This window comes from Hemitrygon akajei, chromosome 5, assembly GCF_048418815.1.
Source record: "Hemitrygon akajei chromosome 5, sHemAka1.3, whole genome shotgun sequence".
Taxonomy (NCBI): Eukaryota; Metazoa; Chordata; class Chondrichthyes; order Myliobatiformes; family Dasyatidae; genus Hemitrygon; species Hemitrygon akajei.
In genome coordinates, this window is record NC_133128.1 from 120,081,128 (window position 1) to 120,107,363 (window position 26,236).

Below are 26,236 nucleotides of genomic sequence, written 5' to 3' on the forward strand. Positions count from 1 at the left end.
CACCTCTCCACGCCTCTGCACCCTTTACCACCTGCCCCAGACACATCTCCACACCTCTGCACCCTTCAACACCCTGCCCTCGACACCTGTCCACACCTCTGCACCCTTCACCACCCTGCCCCAGACACCTCTCCACACCTCTGCACCCTTCACCAACCTGCCCCAGACATCTCTCCACACCTCTGCACCCTTCACCACCTTGCCCCAGACACCTCTCCACACCTCTGCACCCTTCACCACCCTGCCCAAGACACCTCTCCACAACTCTGCACCCTTCAACACCCTGCCCCAGACACCTCTCCACACCTCTGCACCCTTCACCACCCTGCCCCAAACACATCTCCACACCTCTGCACCCTTCACCACCCTGCCCCAGACACCTCTCCACGCCTCTGCACCCTTTACCACCCTGCCCCAGACACCTCTCCACACCTCTGCACCCTTCACCACCCTGCCCAAGACACCTCTCCACACCTCTGCACCCATCACCACCCTGCCCAAGACACCTCTCCACGCCTCTGCACCCTTTACCACCCTGCCCCAGACACCACTCCACACCTCTGCACCCTTCACCACCCTGCCCAAGACACCTCTCCACACCTCTGCACCCTTCACCACCCTGCCCCAGACACCTCTCCACACCTCTGCACCCATCACCACCCTGCCCAAGACACCTCTCCACACCTCTGCACCCTTCACCACCCTGCCCAAGACACCTCTCCACACCTCTGCACCCTTCACCACCCTGCCCCAGACAACTCTCCACACCTCTGCACCCATCACCACCCTGCCCAAGACACCTCTCCACACCTCTGCACCCTTCACCACCCTGCCCCAGACACCTCTCCACACCTCTGCACCTTTCACCACCCTGCCCCAGACACCTCTCCACACCTCTGCACCCTTCACCACCCTGCCCCAGACACCTCTCCACACCTCTGCACACTTCACCACCCTGCCCCAGACACCTCTCCACACCTCTGCACCCTTCACCACCCTGCCCCAGACATCTCTCCACACCTATGCACCCTTCACACACTGCCCCTGACACCTCTCCACACCTCTGCACCCATCACCACCCTGCCCAAGACGCCTCTCCACACCTCTGCACCCTTCACCACCCTGCCCCAGACATCTATCCACACCTCTGCACCCTTCACCACACTGCCCCAGACAACTCTCCACACCTCTGCACCCATCACCACCCTGCCCAAGACACCTCTCCACACCTCTGCACCCTTCACCACCCTGCCCAAGACACCTCTCCACACCTCTGCACCCTTCACCACCCTGCCCCAGACAACTCTCCACACCTCTGCACCCATCACCACCCTGCCCGAGACACCTCTCCACACCTCTGCACCCTTCACCACCCTGCCCCAGACACCTCTCCACACCTCTGCACCTTTCACCACCCTGCCCCAGACACCTCTCCACACCTCTGCACCCTTCACCACCCTGCCCCAGACACCTCTCCACGCCTCTGCACCCTTTACCACCTGCCCCAGACACATCTCCACACCTCTGCACCCTTCAACACCCTGCCCTCGACACCTGTCCACACCTCTGCACCCTTTACCACCCTGCCCCAGACACCTCTCCACACCTCTGCACCCTTCACCAACCTGCCCCAGACATCTCTCCACACCTCTGCACCCTTCACCACCTTGCCCCAGACACCTCTCCACACCTCTGCACCCTTCACCACCCTGCCCAGGACACCTCTCCACACCTCTGCACCCTTCACCACCCTGCCCCAGACACCCCTCCACACCACTGCACCCTTCACCACCCTGCCCCAGACACCTCTCCACACCTCTGCACCCATCACTACCCTGCCCCAAACACCTCTCCACACCTCTGCACCCTTCACCACCCTGCCCAAGACACCTCTCCACACCTCTGCACCCTTCACCACACTGCCCAAGACACCTCTCCACACCTCTGCACCCTTCACCACCCTGCCCAAGTCACCTCTCCACACCTCTGCACCCTTCACCACCCTGCCCCAGACACCTCTCCACACCTCTGCACCCTTCACCACCCTGCCTTCGACACCTCTCCACACCTCTGCACCCTTCACCACCCTGCCCCAAACACCTCTCCAAACCTCTGCACCCTTCACCACCCTGCCCCAGACACCTCTCCACACCTCTGCACCCATCACCACCATGCCCAAGACACCTCTCCACACCTCTGCACCCTTCACCACCCTGCCCAAGACACCTCTCCACACCTCTGCACCCTTCACCACCCTGCCCCAGACAACTCTCCACACCTCTGCACCCTTCACCACCCTGCCCAAGACACCTGTCCACACCTCTGCACCCTTCACCACCCTGCCCCAGACACCTCTCCACACCTCTGCACCCTTCACCACCCTGCCCCAAACACCTCTCCACACCTCTGCACCCTTCACCACCCTGCCTCAGACACCTCTCCACACCTCTGCACCCTTCACCACACTGCCCCAGACACCCCTCCACACCACTGCACCCTTCACCACCCTGCCCCAGACACCTCTCCACACCTCTGCACCCTTCACCACCCTGCCTCAAACAACTCTCCACACCTCTGCACCCTTCACCACCCTGCCGAAGACACCTCTCCACACCTCTGCACCCTTCACCACACTGCCCAAGACACCTCTCCACACCTCTGCACCCTTCACCACCCTGCCCCAGACACCTCTCCACACCTCTGCACCCTTCACCACCCTGCCCTCGACACCTGTCCACACCTCTGCACACTTCACCACCCTGCCCCAGACACCTCTCCACACCTCTGCACCCTTCACCACCCTGCCCCAGACATCTCTCCACATCTATGCACCCTTCACACACTGCCCCTGACACCTCTCCACACCTCTGCACCCATCACCACCCTGCCCAAGACACCTCTCCACACCTCTGCACCCTTCACCACCCTGCCCCAGACATCTATCCACACCTCTGCACCCTTCACCACACTGCCCCAGACAACTCTCCACGCCTCTGCACCCTTTACCACCTGCCCCAGACACATCTCCACACCTCTGCACCCTTCAACACCCTGCCCTCGACACCTGTCCACACCTCTGCACCCTTCACCACCCTGCCCCAGACACCTCTCCACACCTCTGCACCCTTCACCAACCTGCCCCAGACATCTCTCCACACCTCTGCACCCTTCACCACCTTGCCCCAGACACCTCTCCACACCTCTGCACCCTTCACCACCCTGCCCAAGACACCTCTCCACAACTCTGCACCCTTCAACACCCTGCCCCAGACACCTCTCCACACCTCTGCACCCTTCACCACCCTGCCCAAGACACCTCTCCACACCTCTGCACCCATCACCACCCTGCCCAAGACACCTCTCCACGCCTCTGCACCCTTTACCACCCTGCCCCAGACACCACTCCACACCTCTGCACCCTTCACCACCCTGCCCAAGACACCTCTCCACACCTCTGCACCCTTCACCACCCTGCCCCAGACACCTCTCCACACCTCTGCACCCATCACCACCCTGCCCAAGACACCTCTCCACACCTCTGCACCCTTCACCACCCTGCCCAAGACACCTCTCCACACCTCTGCACCCTTCACCACCCTGCCCCAGACAACTCTCCACACCTCTGCACCCATCACCACCCTGCCCAAGACACCTCTCCACACCTCTGCACCCTTCACCACCCTGCCCCAGACACCTCTCCACACCTCTGCACCTTTCACCACCCTGCCCCAGACACCTCTCCACACCTCTGCACCCTTCACCACCCTGCCCCAGACACCTCTCCACACCTCTGCACACTTCACCACCCTGCCCCAGACACCTCTCCACACCTCTGCACCCTTCACCACCCTGCCCCAGACATCTCTCCACACCTATGCACCCTTCACACACTGCCCCTGACACCTCTCCACACCTCTGCACCCATCACCACCCTGCCCAAGACGCCTCTCCACACCTCTGCACCCATCACCACCCTGCCCAAGACACCTCTCCACACCTCTGCACCCTTCACCACCCTGCCCCAGACATCTATCCACACCTCTGCACCCTTCACCACACTGCCCCAGACAACTCTCCACACCTCTGCACCCATCACCACCCTGCCCAAGACACCTCTCCACACCTCTGCACCCTTCACCACCCTGCCCAAGACACCTCTCCACACCTCTGCACCCTTCACCACCCTGCCCAAGACACCTCTCCACACCTCTGCACCCTTCACCACCCTGCCCCAGACAACTCTCCACACCTCTGCACCCATCACCACCCTGCCCAAGACACCTCTCCACACCTATGCACCCTTCACCACACTGCCCCAGACACCTCTCCACACCTCTGCACCTTTCACCACCCTGCCCCAGACACCTCTCCACACCTCTGCACCCTTCACCACCCTGCCCCAGACACCTCTCCACACCTCTGCACCCTTCACCACCCTGCCCTCGACACCTGTCCACACCTCTGCACACTTCACCACCCTGCCCCAGACACCTCTCCACACCTCTGCACCCTTCACCACCCTGCCCCAGACATCTCTCCACACCTATGCGCCCTTCACACACTGCCCCTGACACCTCTCCACACCTCTGCACCCATCACCACCCTGCCCAAGACGCCTCTCCACACCTCTGCACCCATCACCACCCTGCCCAAGACACCTCTCCACACCTCTGCACCCTTCACCACCCTTCCCCAGACATCTATCCACACCTCTGCACCCTTCACCACACTGCCCCAGACAACTCTCCACACCTCTGCACCCATCACCACCCTGCCCAAGACACCTCTCCACACCTCTGCACCCTTCACCACCCTGCCCAAGACACCTCTCCACACCTCTGCACCCTTCACCACCCTGCCCCAGACATCTCTCCACACCTCTGCACCCTTCACCACCCTGCCCCAGACACCTCTCCACACCTCTGCACCCTTCACCACACTGCCCCAGACAACTCTCCACACCTCTGCACCCATCACCACCCTGCCCCAGACATCTCTCCACACCTCTGCACCCTTCACCACCCTGCCCCAGACATCTCTCCACACCTCTGCACCCTTCACCACCCTGCCCCAGACATCTCTCCACACCTCTGCACCCTTCACCACACTGCCCCAGACAACTCTCCACACCTCTGCACCCATCACCACCCTGCCCAAGACACCTCTCCACACCTCTGCACCCTTCACCACCCTGCCCAAGACACCTCTCCACACCTCTGCACCCTTCACCACCCTGCCCAAGACACCTCTCCACACCTCTGCACCCTTCACCACCCTGCCCCAGACAACTCTCCACACCTCTGCACCCATCACCGCCCTCCCCAAGACACCTCTCCACACCTCTGCACCCTTCACCACCCTGCCCCAGACACCTCTCCACACCTCTGCACCTTTCACCACCCTGCCCCAGACACCTCTCCACACCTCTGCACCCTTCACCAACCTGCCCCAGACACCTCTCCACACCTCTGCACCCTTCACCACCCTGCCCCAGACACCTCTCCACACCTCTGCACCCTTCACCACCCTGCCCTCGACACCTGTCCACACCTCTGCACACTTCACCACCCTGCCCCAGACACCTCTCCACACCTCTGCACCCTTCACCACCCTGCCCCAGACATCTCTCCACACCTATGCACCCTTCACACACTGCCCCTGACACCTCTCCACACCTCTGCACCCATCACCACCCTGCCCAAGACGCCTCTCCACACCTCTGCACCCATCACCACCCTGCCCAAGACACCTCTCCACACCTCTGCACCCTTCACCACCCTGCCCCAGACATCTATCCACACCTCTGCACCCTTCACCACACTGCCCCAGACAACTCTCCACACCTCTGCACCCATCACCACCCTGCCCAAGACACCTCTCCACACCTCTGCACCCTTCACCACCCTGCCCAAGACACCTCTCCACACCTCTGCACCCTTCACCACCCTGCCCCAGACAACTCTCCACACCTCTGCACCCATCACCGCCCTCCCCAAGACACCTCTCCACACCTCTGCACCCTTCACCACCCTGCCCCAGACACCTCTCCACACCTCTGCACCTTTCACCACCCTGCCCCAGACACCTCTCCACACCTCTGCACCCTTCACCACCCTGCCCCAGACACCTCTCCACGCCTCTGCACCCTTTACCACCTGCCCCAGACACATCTCCACACCTCTGCACCCTTCAACACCCTGCCCTCGACACCTGTCCACACCTCTGCACCCTTCACCACCCTGCCCCAGACACCTCTCCACACCTCTGCACCCTTCACCAACCTGCCCCAGACATCTCTCCACACCTCTGCACCCTTCACCACCTTGCCCCAGACACCTCTCCACACCTCTGCACCCTTCACCACCCTGCCCAAGACACCTCTCCACAACTCTGCACCCTTCAACACCCTGCCCCAGACACCTCTCCACACCTCTGCACCCTTCACCACCCTGCCCCAAACACCTCTCCACACCTCTGCACCCTTCACCACCCTGCCCCAGACACCTCTCCACGCCTCTGCACCCTTTACCACCCTGCCCCAGACACCTCTCCACACCTCTGCACCCTTCACCACCCTGCCCAAGACACCTCTCCACACCTCTGCACCCATCACCACCCTGCCCAAGACACCTCTCCACGCCTCTGCACCCTTCACCACCCTGCCCAAGACACCTCTCCACACCTCTGCACCCTTCACCACCCTGCCCAAGACACCTCTCCACACCTCTGCACCCTTCACCACCCTGCCCCAGACAACTCTCCACACCTCTGCACCCATCACCACCCTGCCCAAGACACCTCTCCACACCTCTGCACCCTTCACCACCCTGCCCCAGACACCTCTCCACACCTCTGCACCTTTCACCACCCTGCCCCAGACACCTCTCCACACCTCTGCACCCTTCACCACCCTGCCCCAGACACCTCTCCACGCCTCTGCACCCTTCACCACCCTGCCCCAGACACCTCTCCACACCTCTGCACCTTTCACCAACCTGCCCCAGACACATCTCCACACCTCTGCACCCTTCAACACCCTGCCCTCGACACCTGTCCACACCTCTGCACCCTTTACCACCCTGCCCCAGACACCTCTCCACACCTCTGCACCCTTCACCAACCTGCCCCAGACATCTCTCCACACCTCTGCACCCTTCAACACCCTGCCCCAGACACCTCTCCACACCTCTGCACCCTTCACCACCCTGCCCCAAACACCTCTCCACACCTCTGCACCCTTCACCACCCTGCCTCAGACACCTCTCCACACCTCTGCACCCTTCACCACCCTGCCCCAGACACCCCTCCACACCACTGCACCCTTCACCACCCTGCCCCAGACACCTCTCCACACCTCTGCACCCATCACTACCCTGCCCCAAACACCTCTCCACACCTCTGCACCCTTCACCACCCTGCCCAAGACACCTCTCCACACCTCTGCACCCTTCACCACACTGCCCAAGACACCTCTCCACACCTCTGCACCCTTCACCACCCTGCCCAAGTCACCTCTCCACACCTCTGCACCCTTCACCACCCTGCCCCAGACACCTCTCCACACCTCTGCACCCTTCACCACCCTGCCTTCGACACCTCTCCACACCTCTGCACCCTTCACCACCCTGCCCCAAACACCTCTCCAAACCTCTGCACCCTTCACCACCCTGCCCCAGACACCTCTCCACACCTCTGCACCCATCACCACCATGCCCAAGACACCTCTCCACACCTCTGCACCCTTCACCACCCTGCCCAAGACACCTCTCCACACCTCTGCACCCTTCACCACCCTGCCCCAGACAACTCTCCACACCTCTGCACCCTTCACCACCCTGCCCAAGACACCTGTCCACACCTCTGCACCCTTCACCACCCTGCCCCAGACACCTCTCCACACCTCTGCACCCTTCACCACCCTGCCCCAAACACCTCTCCACACCTCTGCACCCTTCACCACCCTGCCTCAGACACCTCTCCACACCTCTGCACCCTTCACCACACTGCCCCAGACACCCCTCCACACCACTGCACCCTTCACCACCCTGCCCCAGACACCTCTCCACACCTCTGCACCCTTCACCACCCTGCCTCAAACAACTCTCCACACCTCTGCACCCTTCACCACCCTGCCGAAGACACCTCTCCACACCTCTGCACCCTTCACCACACTGCCCAAGACACCTCTCCACACCTCTGCACCCTTCACCACCCTGCCCCAGACACCTCTCCACACCTCTGCACCCTTCACCACCCTGCCCCAGACACCTCTCCACACCTCTGCACCCTTCACCACCCTGCCCTCGACACCTGTCCACACCTCTGCACACTTCACCACCCTGCCCCAGACACCTCTCCACACCTCTGCACCCTTCACCACCCTGCCCCAGACATCTCTCCACATCTATGCACCCTTCACACACTGCCCATGACACCTCTCCACACCTCTGCACCCATCACCACCCTGCCCAAGACACCTCTCCACACCTCTGCACCCTTCACCACCCTGCCCCAGACATCTATCCACACCTCTGCACCCTTCACCACACTGCCCCAGACAACTCTCCACACCTCTGCACCCATCACCACCCTGCCCAAGACACCTCTCCACACCTCTGCACCCTTCACCACCCTGCCCAAGACACCTCTCCACACCTCTGCACCCTTCACCACCCTGCCCCAGACAACTCTCCACACCTCTGCACCCATCACCACCCTGCCCAAGACACCTCTCCACACCTCTGCACCCTTCACCACCCTGCCCCAGACACCTCTCCACACCTCTGCACCTTTCACCACCCTGCCCCAGACACCTCTCCACACCTCTGCACCCTTCACCACCCTGCCCCAGACACATCTCCACACCTCTGCACCCTTCAACACCCTGCCCTCGACACCTGTCCACACCTCTGCACCCTTCACCACCCTGCCCCAGACACCTCTCCACACCTCTGCACCCTTCACCAACCTGCCCCAGACATCTCTCCACACCTCTGCACCCTTCACCACCTTGCCCCAGACACCTCTCCACACCTCTGCACCCTTCACCACCCTGCCCAAGACACCTCTCCACAACTCTGCACCCTTCAACACCCTGCCCCAGACACCTCTCCACACCTCTGCACCCTTCACCACCCTGCCCAAGACACCTCTCCACACCTCTGCACCCATCACCACCCTGCCCAAGACACCTCTCCACGCCTCTGCACCCTTTACCACCCTGCCCCAGACACCACTCCACACCTCTGCACCCTTCACCACCCTGCCCAAGACACCTCTCCACACCTCTGCACCCTTCACCACCCTGCCCCAGACACCTCTCCACACCTCTGCACCCATCACCACCCTGCCCAAGACACCTCTCCACACCTCTGCACCCTTCACCACCCTGCCCAAGACACCTCTCCACACCTCTGCACCCTTCACCACCCTGCCCCAGACAACTCTCCACACCTCTGCACCCATCACCACCCTGCCCAAGACACCTCTCCACACCTCTGCACCCTTCACCACCCTGCCCCAGACACCTCTCCACACCTCTGCACCTTTCACCACCCTGCCCCAGACACCTCTCCACACCTCTGCACCCTTCACCACCCTGCCCCAGACACCTCTCCACACCTCTGCACACTTCACCACCCTGCCCCAGACACCTCTCCACACCTCTGCACCCTTCACCACCCTGCCCCAGACATCTCTCCACACCTATGCACCCTTCACACACTGCCCCTGACACCTCTCCACACCTCTGCACCCATCACCACCCTGCCCAAGACGCCTCTCCACACCTCTGCACCCATCACCACCCTGCCCAAGACACCTCTCCACACCTCTGCACCCTTCACCACCCTGCCCCAGACATCTATCCACACCTCTGCACCCTTCACCACACTGCCCCAGACAACTCTCCACACCTCTGCACCCATCACCACCCTGCCCAAGACACCTCTCCACACCTCTGCACCCTTCACCACCCTGCCCAAGACACCTCTCCACACCTCTGCACCCTTCACCACCCTGCCCAAGACACCTCTCCACACCGCTGCACCCTTCACCACCCTGCCCCAGACAACTCTCCACACCTCTGCACCCATCACCACCCTGCCCAAGACACCTCTCCACACCTATGCACCCTTCACCACACTGCCCCAGACACCTCTCCACACCTCTGCACCTTTCACCACCCTGCCCCAGACACCTCTCCACACCTCTGCACCCTTCACCACCCTGCCCCAGACACCTCTCCACACCTCTGCACCCTTCACCACCCTGCCCTCGACACCTGTCCACACCTCTGCACACTTCACCACCCTGCCCCAGACACCTCTCCACACCTCTGCACCCTTCACCACCCTGCCCCAGACATCTCTCCACACCTATGCGCCCTTCACACACTGCCCCTGACACCTCTCCACACCTCTGCACCCATCACCACCCTGCCCAAGACGCCTCTCCACACCTCTGCACCCATCACCACCCTGCCCAAGACACCTCTCCACACCTCTGCACCCTTCACCACCCTTCCCCAGACATCTATCCACACCTCTGCACCCTTCACCACACTGCCCCAGACAACTCTCCACACCTCTGCACCCATCACCACCCTGCCCAAGACACCTCTCCACACCTCTGCACCCTTCACCACCCTGCCCAAGACACCTCTCCACACCTCTGCACCCTTCACCACCCTGCCCCAGACAACTCTCCACACCTCTGCACCCATCACCGCCCTCCCCAAGACACCTCTCCACACCTCTGCACCCTTCACCACCCTGCCCCAGACACCTCTCCACACCTCTGCACCTTTCACCACCCTGCCCCAGACACCTCTCCACACCTCTGCACCCTTCACCAACCTGCCCCAGACACCTCTCCACACCTCTGCACCCTTCACCACCCTGCCCCAGACACCTCTCCACACCTCTGCACCCTTCACCACCCTGCCCTCGACACCTGTCCACACCTCTGCACACTTCACCACCCTGCCCCAGACACCTCTCCACACCTCTGCACCCTTCACCACCCTGCCCCAGACATCTCTCCACACCTATGCACCCTTCACACACTGCCCCTGACACCTCTCCACACCTCTGCACCCATCACCACCCTGCCCAAGACGCCTCTCCACACCTCTGCACCCATCACCACCCTGCCCAAGACACCTCTCCACACCTCTGCACCCTTCACCACCCTGCCCCAGACATCTATCCACACCTCTGCACCCTTCACCACACTGCCCCAGACAACTCTCCACACCTCTGCACCCATCACCACCCTGCCCAAGACACCTCTCCACACCTCTGCACCCTTCACCACCCTGCCCAAGACACCTCTCCACACCTCTGCACCCTTCACCACCCTGCCCCAGACAACTCTCCACACCTCTGCACCCATCACCGCCCTCCCCAAGACACCTCTCCACACCTCTGCACCCTTCACCACCCTGCCCCAGACACCTCTCCACACCTCTGCACCTTTCACCACCCTGCCCCAGACACCTCTCCACACCTCTGCACCCTTCACCACCCTGCCCCAGACACCTCTCCACGCCTCTGCACCCTTTACCACCTGCCCCAGACACATCTCCACACCTCTGCACCCTTCAACACCCTGCCCTCGACACCTGTCCACACCTCTGCACCCTTCACCACCCTGCCCCAGACACCTCTCCACACCTCTGCACCCTTCACCAACCTGCCCCAGACATCTCTCCACACCTCTGCACCCTTCACCACCTTGCCCCAGACACCTCTCCACACCTCTGCACCCTTCACCACCCTGCCCAAGACACCTCTCCACAACTCTGCACCCTTCAACACCCTGCCCCAGACACCTCTCCACACCTCTGCACCCTTCACCACCCTGCCCCAAACACCTCTCCACACCTCTGCACCCTTCACCACCCTGCCCCAGACACCTCTCCACGCCTCTGCACCCTTTATCACCCTGCCCCAGACACCTCTCCACACCTCTGCACCCTTCACCACCCTGCCCAAGACACCTCTCCACACCTCTGCACCCATCACCACCCTGCCCAAGACACCTCTCCACGCCTCTGCACCCTTTACCACCCTGCCCCAGACACCACTCCACACCTCTGCACCCTTCACCACCCTGCCCAAGACACCTCTCCACACCTCTGCACCCTTCACCACCCTGCCCCAGACACCTCTCCACACCTCTGCACCCATCACCACCCTGCCCAAGACACCTCTCCACACCTCTGCACCCTTCACCACCCTGCCCAAGACACCTCTCCACACCTCTGCACCCATCACCACCCTGCCCAAGACACCTCTCCACACCTCTGCACACTTCACCACCCTGCCCCAGACACCTCTCCACACCTCTGCACCCTTCACCACCCTGCCCAAGACACCTCTCCACACCTCTGCACCCTTCACCACCCTGCCCCAGACACCTCTCCACACCTCTGCACACTTCACCACCCTGCCCCAGACACCTCTCCACACCTCTGCACCCTTCACCACCCTGCCCCAGACATCTCTCCACACCTATGCACCCTTCACACACTGCCCCTGACACCTCTCCACACCTCTGCACCCATCACCACCCTGCCCAAGACGCCTCTCCACACCTCTGCACCCATCACCACCCTGCCCAAGACACCTCTCCACACCTCTGCACCCTTCACCACCCTGCCCCAGACATCTATCCACACCTCTGCACCCTTCACCACCCTGCCCAAGACACCTCTCCACACCTCTGCACCCTTCACCACCCTGCCCAAGACACCTCTCCACACCTCTGCACCCTTCACCACCCTGCCCCAGACAACTCTCCACACCTCTGCACCCATCACCACCCTGCCCAAGACACCTCTCCACACCTCTGCACCCTTCACCACACTGCCCCAGACACCTCTCCACACCTCTGCACCTTTCACCACCCTGCCCCAGACACCTCTCCACACCTCTGCACCCTTCACCACCCTGCCCCAGACACCTCTCCACGCCTCTGCACCCTTTACCACCTGCCCCAGACACATCTCCACACCTCTGCACCCTTCAACACCCTGCCCTCGACACCTGTCCACACCTCTGCACCCTTCACCACCCTGCCCCAGACACCTCTCCACACCTCTGCACCCTTCACCAACCTGCCCCAGACATCTCTCCACACCTCTGCACCCTTCACCACCTTGCCCCAGACACCTCTCCACACCTCTGCACCCTTCACCACCCTGCCCAAGACACCTCTCCACAACTCTGCACCCTTCAACACCCTGCCCCAGACACCTCTCCACACCTCTGCACCCTTCACCACCCTGCCCCAAACACCTCTCCACACCTCTGCACCCTTCACCACCCTGCCTCAGACACCTCTCCACACCTCTGCACCCTTCACCACACTGCCCCAGACACCCCTCCACACCACTGCACCCTTCACCACCCTGCCCCAGACACCTCTCCACACCTCTGCACCCATCACCACCCTGCCCCAAACACCTCTCCACACCTCTGCACCCTTCACCACCCTGCCCGACACCTCTCCACACCTCTGCACCCTTCACCACACTGCCCAAGACACCTCTCCACACCTCTGCACCCTTCACCACACAGCCCCAGACACCTCTCCACACCTCTGCACCCTTCATCACCCTGCCCCAGACACCTCTCCACACCTCTGCACCCTTCACCACCCTGCCCTCGACACCTGTCCACAACTCTGCACACTTCACCACCCTGCCCCAGACGCCTCTCCACACCTCTGCACCCTTCACCACCCTGCCCCAGACATCTCTCCACACCTATGCACCCTTCACACACTGCCCCTGACACCTCTCCACACCTCTGCACCCTTCACCACCCTGCCCCAGACATCTCTCCACACCTCTGCACCCTTCACCACCCTGCCCAAGACACCTCTCCACACCTCTGCACCCTTCACCACCCTGCCCCAGACATCTATCCACACCTCTGCACCCTTCACCACACTGCCCCAGACAACTCTCCACACCTCTGCACCCATCACCACCCTGCCCAAGACGCCTCTCCACACCTCTGCACCCTTCACCACCCTGCCCCAGACACCCCTCCACACCACTGCACCCTTCACCACCCTGCCCCAGACACCTCTCCACACCTCTGCACCCATCACCACCCTGCCCCAAACACCTCTCCACACCTCTGCACCCTTCACCACCCTGCCCAAGACATCTCTCCACACCTCTGCACCCTTCACCACACTGCCCAAGACACCTCTCCACACCTCTGCACCCTTCACCACCCTGCCCCAGACACCTCTCCACGCCTCTGCACCCTTTACCACCCTGCCCAAGACACCTCTCCACACCTCTGCACCCATCACCACCCTGCCCAAGACACCTCTCCACGCCTCTGCACCCTTTACCACCCTGCCCCAGACACCACTCCACACCTCTGCACCCTTCACCACCCTGCCCAAGACACCTCTCCACAGCTCTGCACCCATCACCACCCTGCCCAAGACACCTCTCCACACCTCTGCACCCTTCACCACCCTGCCCGTCACCTCTCCACACCTCTGCACCCTTCACCACCCTGCCCCAGACACCTCTCCACACCTCTGCACCCTTCACCACCCTGCCTTCGACACCTCTCCACACCTCTGCACCCTTCACCACCCTGCCCCAAACACCTCTCCAAACCTCTGCACCCTTCACCACCCTGCCCCAGACACCTCTCCACACCTCTGCACCCATCACCACCCTGCCCAAGACACCTCTCCACACCTCTGCACCCTTCACCACCCTGCCCAAGACACCTCTCCACACCTCTGCACCCTTCACCACCCTGCCTTCGACACCTCTCCACACCTCTGCACCCTTCACCACCCTGCCCCAAACACCTCTCCAAACCTCTGCACCCTTCACCACCCTGCCCCAGACACCTCTCCACACCTCTGCACCCATCACCACCCTGCCCAAGACACCTCTCCACACCTCTGCACCCTTCACCACCCTGCCCAAGACACCTCTCCGCACCTCTGCACCCTTCACCACCCTGCCTTCGACACCTCTCCACACCTCTGCACCCTTCACCACCCTGCCCCAAACACCTCTCCAAACCTCTGCACCCTTCACCACCCTGCCCCAGACACCTCTCCACACCTCTGCACCCTTCACCACCCTGCCTTCGACACCTCTCCACACCTCTGCACCCTTCACCACCCTGCCCCAAACACCTCTCCAAACCTCTGCACCCTTCACCACCCTGCCCCAGACACCTCTCCACACCTCTGCACCCATCACCACCCTGCCCAAGACACCTCTCCACACCTCTGCACCCTTCACCACCCTGCCGAAGACACCTCTCCGCGCCTCTGCACCCTTCACCACCCTGCCCCAGACAACTCTCCACACCTCTGCACCCATCACCACCCTGCCCAAGACACCTCTCCACACCTCTGCACCCTTCACCACCCTGCCCCAGACACCTCTCCACACCTCTGCACCCTTCACCACCCTGCCCCAGACACCTCTCCTCACCTCTGCACCTTTCACCACCCTGCCCAAGACACCTCTCCACACCTCTGCACCCTTCACCACCCTGCCCCAGACACCTCTCCAAACCTCTGCACCCTTCACCACCCTGCCCAAGACACCTCTCCACACCTCTGCACCCTTCACCACCCTGCCCCAGACAACTCTCCACACCTCTGCACCCATCACCACCCTGCCCAAGACACCTCTCCACACCTCTGCACCCTTCACCACCCTGCCCCAGACACCTCTCCACACCTCTGCACCTTTCACCACCCTGCCCCAGACACCTCTCCACACCTCTGCACCTTTACCACCCTTCCCTCGACACCTCTCCACACCTCTGCACCCTTCACCACCCTGCCCCAGACACCTCTCCACACCTCTGCACCCTTCACCACCCTGCCCCAGATACCTCTCCACACCTCTGCACCCTTCACCAACCTGCCCCAGACACCTCTCCACACCTCTGCACCCTTCACCACCCTGCCTTCGACACCTGTCCACACCTCTCCACACCTCTGCACCCTTCACCCCACAGCCCCACAGTCTGTGGACGTTTGGAAGAGAGTTGGATTTATCTATTTATTTTATTTAGACATACAACATGGAATAGGCCCTTCGAGCTCACTGCCCAGCAACCCCGACTTAAAGTTAGCATCAACATGGGACAATTTACAATGACCAATTAATCTATTAACCAGTACGTCGTATCTCTGTGGGAGGAAACTGGGGGACACAGAGGAAACCAGCAGGCTCATGGGAAGGACATATAAACTCCTTATGGAGGAAGCTGGAATTGAGCTCTGAACTCTGTCACTCCAGGCTGTTACATCATCGTGCTAACTGCTACACCACCTTGGCACCCAATTGGGTGGTTTTGGTGAGGGAAGGGGGTGTTTGCACTGAGAGATGGGGTGTTGCTCCCAGGAGGAGTGGTTGCAACACCCTGGGATGAAGGCACAGAAAGAGCCCAGATGGACATAGGGGTCCAATCTCCTGCCCCTGAGCTCCTAACACTGTAGAAATCTTTTGGGACCTTCCACAGGCCCTGGAATTGCAAATGGTTTGTTATTGTCGCATGTAGTGAGATACAGTGAAAACCTTGTTTTGCAAACCATTCCTACAGATCAAATCCTTACACATTGTATTGAGATAAAAGTAACAGAGTGCAGAATAAAGTGTAACAGCTACAGAGAAAGTTCAGTGCAGGCTGACAATAAGGTGCATGATAGGACTTTATTCCCTGAAGTGTAGGAGAATGAGGGGAGATTTGGTAGAGATATATAGGGGTATACACAGGGTAAATGCAACCGGCTGTTTTCACTGAGGTTGGGTGAGACTAGAGCTGGAGGTTTTTAGGTTAAAGCTGAAAGGTGAAATATTTAAGAAAAATCTGGGAGGAAAATTCTTCACTCAGAGGATGGTGAGAGCGTGGAGCGAGCTGCCAGTGGAAATGGGTTCGATTGTAACGTTTAAGAGAAACCTGAGTGACTGCATGGGCAAGAGGGTTGCGGAAGGCGATTATGGTCCGGGGCAGATCAATGGTTCTAGGCAGAATAACAGTTTGCATGGACTAGATGGACCAAAGGGCCTGTTTCTGCACTAAGAGTCTATCATAACGATGTAGATAATAAGGTCAAGAGTCCATCTTATCATACTAGGGAACCGTACAATAGTCATAATAGCAGGTTAGAAGCTGTCCTTGATCCTGGTGGAATGTGCTTTCAGGTTTTTGTATCTCCTGCCCATTGGGAGAGGGGGAAGAGAGAATATCCGGGATGGGTGAGGTCTTTGATTATGCTGTCCGCTTTACCGATTCAGCAAGAAATGCAGACAGAGTCCATGGAGGGGAGCCTGGTTCCTGTGATGTGCTGAGCAGTGTCCACAATCCTCCACAGTTGGGGGCAAAGCAGTTCCCATTCCAGGCCTCCCCAGACTGAGTTCCCTCCAAATTTCTGATCTCAATCTCCTACTTTTGAGTGGGGAGCCTCTGGAATGCTCTGCTCTGGAGGATTAAGGTGCCAGATCACTGGGGGAGGGAGAGATATTTTTGACAGATCAGGGTATTGAGGGTGACGGGGAAGTGGCACCGAACGTAAGATGAGGCCTGGGTGGGGCAGATCAGGCGGGATCACATCGAATGGTGGACAGGACTGAGGGGCCGAGTGGCCTACTCCAGTCCTATCCTCGTTTAACTTCCTTAGTTCTTATCCTCTGCTCATCAGAGTCACTCCCTTGTTGGACCAGCTCATTCACCACCCTCCAGTCCTAAAGGGTCCAGACCCAATGTACATCAGCAGCCCTGTAATGGACTGCCCAGTAATTACCAGACCAAACTCTGAAGCATGAATAATCTGCTCCTGACTCTGGAAGCACAGGTTAACTGAACTACTCTTGCCCAAATTTTCCCATCTGCATGATCTGACAATTTGCTGTGTTACCTGCATTGATGGACGCTCCCTACCCTCCCTCATTGATGGACACTCCCCAGCTCCCTGCAATGAATGACATTTTAAATCTTCCTGTATGGCACTCTCCTTCGCTTCCAGAATTGACAAACATTCCTTTGCCCTATATTGGTGGACATTCCCTAGTCCCTTGAGAGGTTCTCTGTATTGACTGTTCCCCTCCATAGACGCTGCCTGATTTGCTAAGTTCATCCAGCACTCTCTCCTTGCATTGAGTGATGGTCCCTCTTTTCCTTGCATTGAGTGATGGTTCTTCACTCCTTGGATTTAGAGATGGCCCCTTGCTCCTTTCAATGAGTGATAGTCCCTCTCAATGAGCACAGCTCCCTTACTCATTGCATTGAGTGATAGTCCCTTTCATTAATAGTCCTTTTCTTTCAGAATTGAGTGATGATCCCTTAATCATTACATTGAATGATGCTCCCTTGACAGACGCTCCCTAGAGCTTGCAGATGCTCGCTAACCCAGAGTACTCCCTGACACATTATAGATTCAGCTTCAGATTTATTTGACAAATGTACATCAACACACACTGTGAAATGTGTCACTTCTGTCAACGACCTACGGAGTGAGAGGGTGCGCTGGGCACAGCCCGCAAGTGCGGCCACACATTCTGGCCCCTACACTGAATGTCCACGATGTCCAGCAGAACAACTGAACTCAACAAGCAACGACAGCAAAACAAACCCCCTTCCTCCTTCCAACCCTCCCTCTCACGCACCCCCCCCCCACACCGATGATCCCCCAACCCCAGGACAGCCCTCTAAACCTCTAGGCTCCAGTAGACCGATATCGTGCCCCAGGTATCGCAGGCCCAGAGTTTTGGCCATCGGGCCTCAACTCCTGATCAACTTTCGATCTTCAGTATTGAGACACTGAACTCGAACTCTGGACTCTCCGACTCACGTAGCTTGGGAGTCACCAGCCCTCACATGGCCATCCGGTCCCAGGAGTGGGGGAGGGGGGTACTCACTGATCCAGGGGCCAAAAGCCCTCAGCCTCAGTAGTCCTCATCCACTGACCAACACCTACCAACGTCCTTTGTCCCCATTGCAGACCTTCAAGCGCGGAGAGGAGGCCTAACCTTTAACTCCCCCACATCCCTGTCCCTAAATCCTAACTCCCCTCTCTGTTCCCAAAACTCTCCCTACAACCTGAAGAGGAACTAAGTCTCAGCAATGACCTCTACGACCAGGAATTTTACTCCCTGTATTGACTATTCCTGCATTTGCTGACAATCCCTAGTCCCTTGCAGTACAAACTGTGGTCACAGGGGAAAGGTCAGGCGGTGTACAAAAGATTGGGGTGTGAGCAGAGTTCATTGAAAGTGACGGGACAGGCAGGCAATGTCCCTGGCAACCAGGGCTAATAAGATTATTAAGGGATTGGACACGCTAGAGGCAGGAAACATCTTCCTGATGTTGGGGGAGTCCAGAACAAGAGGACACAGTTTAAGAATAAGGGGTAGGGGTTTAGAACAGAGTTGAAGAAAAACTTTTTCACCCAGAGAGTTGTGGATCTGTGGAATGCTCTGCCTCAAAAGGCAGTGGAGGCCAATTCTCCTTTAGCTTTCAAGAAAGGGTTAGATAGAGCTCTTATAGATAGCGGAGTCAAGGGATATGGGGAGAGGGCAGGAACAGGGTACTGATTGTGTATGATCAGCCATGATCACAGTGAATGGTGGTGCTGGCTAGAAGGGCCGAATGGCCTACTCCTGCACCTATTGTCTTCAGAGACACAGTACAGGAACAAAGAAGTCGCAGTGAAAACTGGCTCAACTGCAGCTGGTGGGATGAACATAGAGAAACAACTCAGCAAGTCAGGCAGCATCAAGGGAAAAGAATGAAGAGTTGCCATTTCAACTGAAACCATCAACACATTGAAAGTAGAACATTACAGCCCAGTACGGGCCCTTTGGCCCATGATATTGTGTCAACCTTTTAACCTACTCCAAAATTAATCTAACCCTTCCTTCCCACATAACTGTCCAATATTCTATCACCCACGTGTCTTATCAAAAAGTTTCTTAAATGTCCCTAATGTATTTGCCTCAACTACGACCCCTGTTAGGGTATTCCACACCCCACCACTATCTGTAAAAGCCTTGCTTTTGACATCCCCCCCATCCCCATACTTTCCTCCAATCACCTGAAAATTGTGCCCCCTTGTATTGCTGCCGTGGGAAAAAGCCTCTGGCTGTCCACTCCTATGCCCCTTATCATCTTGTACACCTCTATCAAGTCACCTCTCATCCTCCTTCACTTAAGAGGAAAGCCCTAACTCACTCAGCGTATCCTCATGAGCTATGTTCTCGAATCGGTCGATGCCTCTGTGACCGTCCCGTTGTGAGGGTCACTGTATGTGGGTCTGGGGAAGATCAGGGGTGATAAGAGTCATTGGGGAGGGGCAGTGCTGGGGACCGGATCAGGTAAAACGAGAGTTAAATAAATGAAGGAGCAGATGGACGAGGTTTGGGGGGCGTGTGTGGTGAGAAGGTTGAACAGTTTGAACAGTCTCTCAGTGGTCCAGCTGCCAATGTTATTGTTGATTAACACACCCTGCACTGCCAGACACACTCTGCGCTTACCTACATCTCCTGTCATCTTGACACTCCCCGTAATGCTTGACTCTGCCTCTGTCTCTCCCAGATGTTGCCGTCTACATGATATTTGCTACGGGAAGCTGGAGTCCAAAGGTGGGTGCCGCTGGTATCATTACCCCTACTGGACCCACTACACGTGGATCTGTGGGCGTAAGCAGTCCCTTGCCTGCGGTAAGTGCAGACTCCAGGTCAGGATCATTCACAGAAATCAATGTGTCAGGGATTCTGTCCCTGAGCAGGCAAATTGCCTGTTTGGACAGCAGCAGTGGGTCATACACCCATTCGTTACACCCTCACACATTGTGCATCTGTATATTATACACCACACCGGTCCGTTACAAACCTGCACATTATGCTTTCGCATGTTATACACCGATGTGTTACATACCTGTGGGTTACCAGTAATATAAAAGAGGATACCAAAACCTTTTTCAGAGATATAAAGAGTAAAAGAGAGGTGAGAGTGGATATCAGACCTCTGGAAATGATGCCGGAGAGGTAGTAATGGGGGAAAGAAGTGGCAAAGAAACTCAGGAACTATTTTGTGTTAGTTTTCATTGTGGGAGACACCAGCAGTATGACAGAAATTTGAGGGTGTCACTGAGCAGAAGTCAAGTCAAGTCACTTTTATTGTCATTTCGACCATAACTGCTGGTACAGTGCATAGTAAAAATGAGACAATGTTTTTTCAGGACCATGGTGTTACACAGTACAAAACTAGACTGAACTATGTAAAAAACAACACAGAAAAAAACTACACTGGACTACAGACCTACCCAGGACTGCATAAAGTTCACAAAACAGTGCAGGCATTACCATAAATAATAAACAAGACAACAGGCACAGTAGGCTGCAATTAGTTGGTGTCAGTCCAGGCTCTGGGTATTGAGGAGTCTGATGGCTTGGGGGAAGAAACTGTTACATAGTCTGGGCGTGAGAGCCAGAATGCTTTGGTGCCTTATCCCAGATGGCAGGAGGGAGAAGAGATTGTATGAGGGGTGCATGGGGTCCTTCATAATGCTGTTTCCTTTGCAGATGCAGCGTGTAGTGTATTACAGGAAAAATTCCAGCACGGACAGAAGTCTGGCTGACTTGCTGGAGGCAAGGAATGGGAATAAAGGGGGCCTTTCCGGGTTGGCTGCCGGTGACGAGTGGTGTTCCACTGGGGCTGGTGTTGAGACTGCTTCTTTTCACGTTATATGTCAATGATTTAGATGGCAGAATGATGGCTTGGGTGCCAAGTTTGCAGACGTTACAAAGACAAATGGGAGGGCAGGTGGTGTTGAGGAAGCAGGGAGCCTGCAGAATGACTTAGACAGATTTGGAGAATGGGCAAAGATGTGGCAGATAGAGTATAGTGTTTGGAAGGGTATGGCCATGCACTTTGGTAGAAGGAATAAAGATCAAAAATATCAAATCAAGTTTAAATGTCATTCATGGATACAGCCGAATGACAGTGATCCTCTGGGGCCGAGGTGCTAAAACATACGTGCACATTTAAAATAGCGAGAAAGGGAAAACAAAGAACAAAGTCATGTAAGAATTTTTAGCCCAAGACCCTGAGCAATGTCCAGCAAATTGATTGTTTCCTGAAGTCCACACTGTAATTCCACTGATCCAACACTGGAGGGCAGCACCAATAGGAGAGCCCCCCCCCCGCCCCCCACCACCACAAACGCCACACTACAACGCAAGCCTGTGTCTTGAGACCGACTCCTCATTATGACTGAGGCGACACTGCTGCCTCGCCACCAAACAAGGAAGTAGCTTTGTGTCAATCAGTGTCCAGCAGGGTCTTGTGTTTGCAAAAGAAAATTCCAAGTCAGTCGCTCACGGTTTCACTGCACGCCAAATGAAGGCATCAGATCTAGTGCCTCTGAGTAGCAAACAGCAGAATGGTCTGCACCAGGGTCAGTTCTTCCAAACTTAAACCAGCTCCTCCTACAGCCCGATAGCACGGTCCAACTCTCTTGGCCTGATGGGCTGACTCGCCTTCTCTGAACCACCGCGGCCTGCTGCTCCGAACAGCAAGCAGTCTGCTGGTACAGTAGAGCCGCTGTACGTGTAGTTCGTGGAGTCAAGAATAGTCTTACCATGTATAAAAACACATTTAACAAAGAGAAAAGCACCTTTGGTTGGCCCCCGAGAGGCTGCTGTGTGTAACCGCTTTGCCGTCTTACCAGAAGATGGAGACTATTTTCTAAAAGGGGACAAATTCAGAAATCAGAGGTGCTTGGGGGTTGGGAGTCCAAGAGCAGGATTCCTTGAAGATTAACATGCAGGCTGAGTCGGTAACACGGAAGGCAAATATAATGTTAGAATTCATTTGTTGGGACTAGAAATTAAAAGCAAGGATGCTGAGGCTTTATAAGGCATTGGTTATGAATGATCTTTGAATGAATGAATGACCTTTATTGTCATTATACATAGATACAATGAAACTCTGTTTGGCTTCCTCTCAGGCAATCAAACAAAGCGGTAGATAAAAACAAGACAGTAATAGAGAAACAATATTAAATAGATAAGTAGCAGAAAATAAGTTGCAGCAGCACCAGAATATCACAGTAATGCACAAAGTGCCGTTAGTGCGAGTATTTGAGTCCTTGTGTGTGCTCACAGTTTCAGTCATTGTTCTGTGGGAGTGGTGTGATGGAGGCCACAGCTCTGGGGTAGAAGCTGTTCCTCAGTCTGTTTGTTCTGGCTTTTAGTGTCCTGAACCTTTTGCTGGACAGCAGCGGGTCAAACAGGGAGTGGCCGGGGTGTGTGGTGTCTCTGGTTATGCTGATTGCTTTCCTCCTGAGTCTGCTGGGATAGATGGTGTCCAGTCCTGGGAGCTCCATCCTGACAATTCGCTGGGCCGCCTTCACCACGCGATGCAGGTCTTGTCGCTCAGCGGCTGTGCAGCTGGCATACCACCCTGTGACGCTGTTGATCAGGATAGTTTCAATTGTGCTTCCGTAGAAGTTAAGCAACAGCTTTTGTGGAAGTTTGGCCTGTTTCAGCTTTCTGAGGAAGAAGAGTCTTTGTTGTGCCTTTTTTACAAGCAGCAAGGTGTTGGTGGTCCATGTCAGCTATTTTGACAACATAACTCTAAAGAACTTTAGGTTTTCCACACTTTCCACTACCTCTCTATGTATATGGAGGGGGCTGTGTACCCTGTCCTTTGATCTCCTGACAATACTTGGTGTACTGTGTGCAGTTTTGAGCCCTTTATCTAAGAAAAGACAGAACAGTTCAGCAGAGGTACAGGCCATTTGGCCCACAATGTTGTGCTGAACCAGCTTAAAAGCAAATCAAAAACACCCAAACACTAATCTCTCTAACCTACACTGTGTCTGTGTCCCCCCATCTTCCTTACATCCATGTGCCTATTTAAACATCTCTGAAGTCTCTAATGTATTTACCTTTTCCACCATACCAGACAGCACATTCCAGGTATCCACAACTCTCTGAGTAAAAAACGTACCCCTTACATCCCCCTTGAACCTACCCCCTCTCACCTCCAATGCATGCCCTCTGGTATTAGACATTTCATCGCTGCGATGCAGATACTCTCTGTCCACTCTACCTATGCCTCTCATAATCTTGTAAGCCTCTATCAGATCTCCCTTCAGCCTCTAGCACTCAAGTTTGTCCAGCCTCTCATGATAGCACATGCCCTCTAAACCAGGCAGCATCCTGGTAAACCTCTTCTGCATTCTCACGAAAGCCTCAACATCCTTCCTATTGTGGGGTGACCAGAACTGTAGCAACACTCCCGATGAGACTTAACCAGAGTTTTATAAAGTTGCAACATAACTTCCTGACTTTTGAACTCAATGCCTTGACTAATATTCAATAAGCCTTCTTAACCACCTTATCGACCTGTGTAGCCACTTCCATGGAGCTATAAACTTGGATCCCAAGATCTCTCTGCTCAGCAACACTGTATGGATTTTGCCCCTAACCGTGTACTGTCTCCTTGCATTTGTTCTACCGAGGTGCAACACCTCACATTCATCTCTGTTAAACTCCATCTGCCATCTCTCTGCCCATATCAGCAACTGTTTTATATCATGCTGTATCCTTTGCCAGTCTTCTACATGATCCACAACTCCACCAATCTTGGTATCATGCATGTTATTTATATACATCACAAACAGCAGAGGTCCCAGCACAGATCCCTGTAGAACTCCACAAATTACAGATCTCCAGCTCAAATAAATCCCTTCAACCACTACCCTCTGTCTTCTATGCACAAGGTGGTTCTGAATCCAAACAGTTAATTCGCTGTGGACCCCAAGCATCTTAATCCTCCGGATTAGCCTCTCACAAGGGACTTCATCAAACACATTTGTCATCCACTGCCCTACCCTCATCAATCCTTCTTGTCAGCTTGTCAAAAAACTCAGTCAAGTTGGTGAGGCATGACCTGCCACGCGCAAAGCCATGGTGTTTCTCCCTAATTATTCTATGGGTTTCCAAATCTTCATATATTCCATCCCTAAGAGTTTTCTTCAGCAATATCCCTACAAATGACGCGAGGCACACCGGTCTATAGTTCCCAGGATTTTCCCTTGTTCCCTTCTCAAACAGAGGTACAACATTAGCCACTTGCCAGTCCTCCAGGAGCTCGCCTGTGACTAGAGAGGACACAAAGATACAGGTCAAGGGCCCAGCAATCTCATCTCTTGCCTCCTTCAATAACCTGGGGTCTTATCCACCTTAATACTCATTAGGAAGCCCAATACTTCCTCCTCCTTGACGTCTAAATATCCTCACATATTTATACACTCAACACTGATCTCCTGGTCCTCCATATCCTTTTCCTTGGTAAATACTGAAGAAAAGTCCTTTTCTTCGGCCTCTTTCCTAAGTCTATATACTCACTGTGTAGAACCTCTTCTCCTTTTTCGCCCAAGTTATTGGTGCCAATATGCACCACAACCTCAGGCTGTTCCTCCTGCCCCTTGGGATGTGTTGGCATTGGAGAGGGTCCAGATGAGGTTCATGAGAATGATCCCAGGAATGAAACCACTTGATAGCTCTGGGACTGTACTCGCTGGAGTTTAGAAGAATGAGTGGGGATCTTGAATATTGAAAGACCAAGATAGAGTGGACACGGAGAGGGTGTTTCCAATAGTGGGAGAGTCTAGGACCAGAGGGCACAGCCTCAGAATGGAGACATCCCTTTAGAACAGAGTTGAGGAGGAGTTTCTTTAGCCCGAGGATTGTGAATTTGTGGAATTGATCGACAAAGTCTGCTGTGGAGGCTAAGTCATTGAGTATATTTGAAGTAGAGGTTCTTGATTATTAAGGGTGTAAAAGGTTACAGGGAGAAGGCAAAAGTGGGGTTGAGAGGGAAAATAAATCAGTTGTGACATTCTGTATGTCAGTGATAATAAATCTGAATCTGATTTTAATTAAGAAGTCAGCACTGCATTGTGAGCCAAACATCCTGTGCTGTACTGTTCTATGTTCTAAGTATGTTCATAAATATGTTTCAGAACTGTCTTGACCATACAAGACAGAGCGTCTTGGTTGAAGGCACTGATTCTATCTGGATGCTTGTGACTAATGGCGTTCCACAGGGATCTGTATTAGGACCTCTGCTGTTTGTGACCTGTATAAATGACCTGAATGAAAATGTAGATGGTCTGGTTAGAAAGTTTGCTGATGATATGAAGGTTGATAGTGTAG

General features: G+C 56.1%; 1 protein-coding gene across 1 annotated transcript in view; it reads left to right on the forward strand.

Annotated features, from left to right (window-relative positions):
- Nucleotides 1–26,236, forward strand: part of LOC140727365 (acidic phospholipase A2 E-like) — a 56,291-nt gene that overhangs the window by 24,400 nt on the left and 5,655 nt on the right. Inside the window, exon 3 of the mRNA XM_073044641.1 lies at nt 20,604–20,728. Within this exon, the coding sequence (XP_072900742.1) occupies nt 20,604–20,728 (125 nt within the window). The remainder of the gene's footprint in view (nt 1–20,603; nt 20,729–26,236) is intronic.